Source organism: Notolepis coatsorum, assembly GCF_963971535.1.
Source record: "Notolepis coatsorum genome assembly, chromosome: 2".
NCBI classification, from domain to species: Eukaryota; Metazoa; Chordata; class Actinopteri; order Aulopiformes; family Paralepididae; genus Notolepis; species Notolepis coatsorum.
Genome location: NC_140166.1, coordinates 228,394,611 through 228,402,111, shown reverse-complemented (window position 1 = coordinate 228,402,111; position 7,501 = coordinate 228,394,611). Strand labels below are relative to the sequence as shown.

At 45.9% G+C, this 7,501-nt stretch overlaps 1 protein-coding gene across 1 annotated transcript; it reads right to left on the bottom strand.

The window, feature by feature from the left end:
• Window positions 1-312: 312 nt before the first annotated feature.
• LOC311223868 (tripartite motif-containing protein 16-like) lies at window positions 313-1,988 on the bottom strand (the record flags this gene model as incomplete). The annotated part of the gene is made up of 1 exon (XM_084308631.1): window positions 313-1,988. Exon 1 carries the CDS (start codon window positions 1,912-1,914, stop codon window positions 313-315), a length of 1,602 nt encoding a protein of 533 aa, XP_084164757.1. The 5' UTR covers window positions 1,915-1,988.
• Between the last annotated feature and the right edge of the window lie 5,513 nt (window positions 1,989-7,501).

Sequence of the window (7,501 nt, the reverse complement as noted above, 5' to 3'; positions counted from 1 at the left end):
ATAAAGATTTTGACTCCCCTGCATGCAAAAGGGACAGAGGTACTGAAGATGGGAATCAAATATGTAAATATCCAAATCAAACGAACTTTACCCCGGTAGGCTAGAAACTAGAAACAAAGCAAAACATAGTGTGTGTGTGTGTCCCCCTCAGAACAACATAGTGCATGTCTGTGTGTGTGTCCCTCAGAACAGTGATAAGAGTGACTGTCAGTGAATGTAACTCCTAATTACCTCATCTTTCACAACTCAGCATCTTCAAGATCAATTTAAATCCAAAACCCTGGGTAGAGGAGCTGTGAATGTCACTGATCTCTACTTCAGCTCACAAAACCCAGCCTCCCCAGAGTGAAGCCAAAGTCCAGGATAGAGAGGCTGAGTGAATGTGGTGTTGACTCTGTGCAGGAGGGTCATGGTGTCAGAGACGCTGTAGAAGCACAGGGTCCCTGCCCTGTGATCCAGGTACACTCCTATTCTGAAGGACATGGGGCCATGTACTCTTATTCTCTTGTTATCGTGAATATCGTGTCTGAAGAAGTAATGACTTGGTGTGCACAATAAAGCCCAGGATTTGGAATTGTATCCAAATCCACAGTCCTTTATAGAGCCTGTTCTACTAATGTCTTTGTAGGAGGCTGCTACAGAAACCCCTTCACTCCACTCCACCTCCCAGTAACAGCGTCCAGTCAGACCTTCTCTACCCAGAACCTGAAACCTTTCAATGAATCTTTCTCGGTGATTAGGATATGATTGCTTTTTCCGCATACATGTTGCTTTTCTGTTCCCCTCAGACAAAGACAGACTTTTGTTTATTGTGTTTGGGTCCAGTGTGATCTGAGAGGAATATTGTAAGAAGTCAGCTCTGGTCTTGGGCTCTGGTGGTGGCAGTAAAATATTAACTGCATTCACTGTTGTTGAGATTCTGGGCGACTGCTCTTTCAGAACGTCCTCTAGTTTGTCTCTCAGCTTAGACACGACCTCAGTCACATCTGCAAAGTACAGGAGAGGAAGGACACTGATGCTGGGTAAGTCTGTAGACTCACTGGGACCGGAGAGGGGGGGGTAACTCTGTAGAAAGTGGATGTGGTCCTCTGTGTGCGAGAGCTGCTCCAGCTCAGTGTCTCTCCTCCTCAGGTCCACTATCTCCTGCTCCAGTCTCTTCTGCAGTTCTTCAGCCTGAGTCACTATGGTCCTCTGTTGGGCTCCGATGACCTTCTTCAGCTCAGAGCGATCGAGAGAATCAACAGTCTGTTGGGCCTCTTTGAGTTGCTTCTCTCTCTCCCGGACTCTCTGCTGGATTTTCTGCTGACTCATGCCAAGCTCTTTCTGTCTCTCTGTCCTTTCTGCTGCAGCCGAGACTATATCATGGCCTTTATGTTCATCCATGGAACACAAATAACAGATACACTGCTGATCAGTACGACAGAACATCTTCATAGCTTCATCATGACGAGAGCAGGTGTTCTCCTGAAGCCGTGTGGAGGCTTTGACCAGCTTGTGTTTCTTTAACGGAGCCACAGTATAATGAGGCTGGAGGTGAGTTTCACAGAAAGAGGTCAGACATACCAGGCAGGTCTTGAGGGCTTTCTGCTTTCTCCCAGTGCAGAAATCACAGGCCACGTCTCCAGGTCCAGCATAACAGTGATCAGGAGGAGCAGCTTGGAGTCCTGTCTTCATTAGTTCTTCTATCACTTCAGAAATTATATTGTTTTTCTTCAGAACAGGCCTCGGAGTAATAGTCTCCCTGCACTGGGGACATGTGTAGATCCCCTTCTGATCATCTCGATCCCAGCAGTCTTTAATACAGCCCATACAGTAGCTGTGTCCACAGGGAATAGTTACCGGATCCTTCAGTAGATCCAGACAGAGAGAACAGCAGAACTGGTCCCGGTCCAGATCAACTCCTTGCTGCGCCATTTTATTCTACAAAGACAACGGCACTCTTAAATTTCGTTTTCTCAGGAAGAGTGAACTCTGACTGTGTGTTTGGGAGCTGCTTCCTGGTTGTAGAGTGAACTCTGAAGGTGTGTTTGGTGGGAGGTCCTTCCTGGTTGTAGAGTGAACTCTGAACGCGTCACGGGGTGGGAGGTCCTTCCTGGTTACAGTTGTTCAGGGGAGGAGTCGCTTTAAAGAGACAGTGTCTAGTTTACTGTGATTCATAGATAGATGTTTATTTTTTAGGGCTGTCAAAATTAATGCTTTAACTTTGGAGACTAATTAAAATGATTTAAAGCATTCAAATAAATATTAATCTAGATTAATCTATGGAGTGAAAATTCTTCAATCTTAGCGCCGCGGATATAGGAAAGAGGTCTAGCTGAGTCAATGTTGATGGTTTTGTTGAACATTTGTATTTCACAGGAGAGAAACTGTATTCAAAGAAAGCTATTAAAATAGTCTTTGAATCTAAATATACTTTCTTTGTGTTGATTTTACATAAATTCCATGATTTTACTCAAGTAAATATCTGTTACAAGCTTCGGTCTTAAGTAGAAAAATGCTATTTTTAATCTAGATTAATTACAGAAAATTGTGAGATTAATTAGTTAATTTCTTTTAATCTATTGACAGCACTAATTTTTTTTACATAGTTCGGGACTTTCTCTCATCATCAACTACCTCTAATTTGTTTACATTGTCAAGGAAAACCCACTAAAACTAATAAGTACAAAGAGAGACAGAGAGAAAATGGTAAACATACAGTACCCATTAAAACACTTCTCTCTCTCTCTCTCTCTCTCTCTCTCTCTCTCTCTCTCTCTCTCTCTCTCTCTCTCTCTCTCTCTCTCTCTCTCTCTCTCTCTCTCTCTCTCTCTCTCTCTCTCTCATTTACTCTCATTCTCAAGTTCAAAGTTCTATATTGATGTTAATCAAATATGATGAATTGAAAATGGGGGACCCTGATGTAAACAAGACGAAAGTCTTTCTCTGCTCTACATCCACTTAACAATTGTGTGTATTGAGCCGTACTGTATATTGTACCCATTCTGCAATCTGTTAAATAAAGTTTTCAATCAATCAATCAAGTCGGTGAAACGGCATGTTTCAAGCAAATATCCACACGGGTCCTTCTGGGTTTAGACGTCCACTTTTTATTTAGTAAGAATAAAATAAAAAAAAGACTAAATGCACAATATTCAATGAATGGCCATTCTTCCTAAGCCAGCTCCTATCTAAGTCTGTCTCCCTCAAAGTCTGCCACCAGAAGAACAACTCTCTCTCTCTCTCTCTCCTTCAGCTTCCTATAACACAGATGGGTCTGTTCTAAACAACATTGTACTACATTCCCTTGTGAGAGAATGAAACTCATCATCTCCTACCACCAACATGAAGACAAAAGACGTCTGTAAAGGCCGAATGAGTGTTTTTTGTTATTTATTATTATTATTATTATTATTATTATTATTATTATTATTATTATTATTATTATTATTATTATTAGTATTATTATTATCATTATCATTATTTTTATCAATAGAAGGTTACAATTTATGGGAATGTAATGATTGAGGGGAATGTTATGATTGAGGGGAAGGTTATGATTCTGTGTAGCCTGTTGGGTGGACTCTGTGGCGCTGTGAGTGGATCACCTGCACCTGTCGGGTGATCGGGCACAGCGCAGCGGAGATCATTAGATAGGTGATAGGAATCAGCTGTTGGGCGGTAGCCGATGGGGAAACCATATGATTTTCTTACCGCTTCAGGACGCTTTCGGAAACTGTTTAGATTACACTTTAAGCAATTAGACCAGGTTATATGACGTTTTAGGATCACTGTGATCAACCCTCCCATGTGTTATAAGATTATGGTCTGTTCCTTTAAGAGGGAGGCACCCACGCATACAGGTCAGCTACGCAAGGAGCGAATATGTGATGAGACAGACTGTACACAGGAAGAACAACAGAAGCAGGTAGCTTGTTGTGAGATATGTAACGTTAGTCAACAGCATGATATGAAGAATACAATGGAAATAAATGCACAGTCCTGAAGATAACTGTTTCCAGTGGTTTATTGTCACCACCACACATCAAGAGGGATTTACCCCGAAGTCCGGACAGTACGTTAAAACAGTACGTGACTGTACATGACCACTTCGGCCCTAGAGTGAAGATAACACTCTCCTGTACTCTTACTAAGGTTCGAGTTAACACAGAAAAAGGTAACATTGGGGGCTCGAGTCCGGGATATGAAAAATCCTGATTTCATCAATGAGTTGTAAACTATGGACACGTATAGTTAGCTCATGCTAACTCATGCTAAAGGACGCACGAGGCAATTTCGTCAGTCAATGAACTGAGTTGAGATGATGACGGCCCATGGAAGTAACGTTGACGGGGAAATGACCAACTACTCTAACCCATTCATGTTAACCCCCACAACTACAACCATGTACTCTCAGTCTGATGTCGCTAACCTGAGACGTGAAATGAAGTACCAACATGGACAAAGCCTCAACCCGTTCATAACAGAGGATCAGCTGCCCCCTACTGGTGCAATGTCAAACCCATTTACTGCACATAATAAGCCAGTGATAATGGCCAGTGACAATTACCCACATGCTCATCTGTCGTTGTCAAGCACAAACCCCTTTGCTCATATGAATGATCAAAGTATGAGAGACAGTGGCATTGAAATGCAGCAAAGTCATTATGGAACTGAGCCTCCCCATATGAATATGTTGTATGGACAAATGCATTCAATGACCATAGGAGATGCAGCTACCCATAACATTAACCCCTGCATTGCTGCTAAACCAGCAGCCTTTATGGAGAGCACACGCTGCACACCTATGAACAATGTGACAGTCTATTCCCCACATATTGAACCTGCAACCCTGCTTTCCACCCCTGTGACACCGGGTGTGTGTTCCCGTCAGGTGCAGCCAGAGGGCGCTGTACACCACAGGCAGAGTACACCGGTCCATGGAGGTAATGAAGCTGTGACTTATGGCTATGATCAGTCCCATCGCAGGCGAGCAGGCTTCCATCCAAGTGGCCGGCTGCCCCGGCGTGTGCAGTACAACCTGTCTTCAGACAGCGAGGACGACAGTGTTCAGCGAGAGAGGATTCCTACACTACGACCGGGTCAGTATGATGGCACCACACCATGGAAGGACTTCTTGCAGCGCTTTGAGAGCTGTGCTGAGGCTAATCGCTGGTCAGAGAACACTATGGCTGTCCAGTTGAGGTTCTGTCTCATAGGTGCAGCAGGAGCAGTGGTCCACCGCAACCCAAGGTCAGCACGTTGGGACTACAGAGACATTGTTGAGGAGGTGGAGGTTGCTTATGGCCCATCATCAGAGTATGCAGTGGCTGTTGCCATCGAGTTAAGGCAACGAATCCGCCTGCCAGGTGAGGCACTACACATCTTGAGGGACGACATATATGAGAAAGTGTCTATTGCATACGCTGACCGTTCTGAAAAGGAGCAGGATGCAATCAGTGTTGAGGTGTTCACTAATGCTATGGGGGACGCCAACATTATTCAGAAGCTCCTAGAAGACCGACCTCGCACATTAGCCCAAGCTTACGACATTGCTCGTCGTTATGAAACTACCAGGAGAGCAGCTACCAGCGTTGCACAGCTCATGCAGACTGGAGCACGGAATGTAGCTGAGCGGAGAACCAGAATGGCTATGGTGCGCGATTATGCCCACTCTGATGAAGCTGAGGGAAATAATGGTGCAGCACCAGCACCCACAAAGCAGAACCAGAACCACCCAGCGCAATACAAACAAAGGAGACAAAAAGATACAAATTGGGATAGCATCCGCTGTCACAACTGCTCGGGTATTGGACACATGTGGCGTAATTGCCACTCTCTAACAAACCCAACTAAGCTGCAGGCGGACACAGTTTTGAATGTCTCCAAAAACCAAAATGCATGCAGAGGGTCCAGTGGTAAAGCCAAAGGTGAGAGCCCAGAAATGTGTATCCACCTGCTGATGTATGACATGGAGATTTGTGCCATCTTAGACTCTGGGGCAGGGAGAAATGTGCTGCCTTTGCGATACTATAATTCTATCCACCCGGAGGTCAGACCACCTATCCAGCCATCAACTGTACAGTCCCTGCATGGCATTGGTCCTGGGAATGTCCCTGCCTTGAGTTCACTTACCTGTTCAGATTGGCAGCCAGACTGTGGGTGTAGATTTCATACTTGCCGACCTGCCAGGCAGTGCTGAGGCCATCCTGGGCCATCCATTCTTAGAGCAGTCAAGAGCACATCTGGACTTTGGCAACCGAAAGATTGTGTTGTTCGGTGAACAAATACCATACTTCCATCCGGACAACAGGCCGAGAGCACATGCAAGTAAGAGTAGCTCGCACCACAGTTCTAGCACCAGGACGTGAGTACATTATACCGGGAAATGCTCATTTCCGGACCCCTGTGAAAGGAGAAGTGATGCTATGCCCTACAAAAGGCTTTGTTGAGAAGCACCGATTGCTGGTGGCCCGGGTCTTAGTAGGAGCCCAGCCCAGTAAGAGTATACCAATCAGAGTATTTAACCCAGGAACCACTGATGTTACCATCAAGAAAGGAGCTGTAGCAGGGTTTCTCCAGTCTGTTGAGATAATGGAGCCCCCTACCATCATCACTGAATCCCAACAGTCCGACCATGCCTTCCCCACCGTGCCAGAACATCTCACCACTCTGTACGCCCAGAGTTCCATTGAGCTAACTACCGGGGAAAAGTGCAGTCTAGCGAAGCTCCTGCAAGACTACGGCGACATCTTCTCTACAGGACCCACTGACCTAGGCCGTACTAACCTAGTGCAACATGACATTCAAACCCTGCCAGGTGTCCCAGTGAAACAACACCCCCGCCGCATGGCCCAGGAAAAACAACTGAATGCTGACCAGCAGATACAGCAGAGCCTCGAGACTGGACTCGCCCGTAACAGCCACAGCAGTTGGGCCGCGCCCATTGTCATGGTACGCAAAAAGGACGATACCTATCGTCTCTGTGTGGACTACAGGGCTTTGAATGACTGTACCATTAAAGATGCGTACCCATTACCTCGTATTCAAGATACTCTGGACACCTTATCCAGCGCCAAATGGTTCAGCACTCTGGACCTTGCATCTGGCTATTGGCAGGTGGAACTAACCCCCAGAGCACGCAAGGCCTCAGCATTCTGCAGCAGGAAGGGGCTCTTTGAGTGGAATGTCATGCCGTTTGGGCTATGTAACGCCCCAGCAACATTTCAACGTCTAATGGACCGCGTCCTTGCTGGCATGCAATGGGAGACCTGCTTAGTATACTTAGATGACATCATTACACTGGGAAAAGATGTACCAGAAATGCTGCAGCGGCTATCCCAGGTGTTTGACCGACTGCGCCAAGCCAAGTTGAAATTGAAACCAGCAAAGTGTTGCCTGTTCCAACGGCAAGTAGCCTACCTCGGGCACATCGTCTCCGAGCAGGGGGTCGCTACCGACTCACAGAAAGTCCAGAAAGTCAGAGAGTGGCCTACACCATCCGACGTCAGTGAGGTCCGCC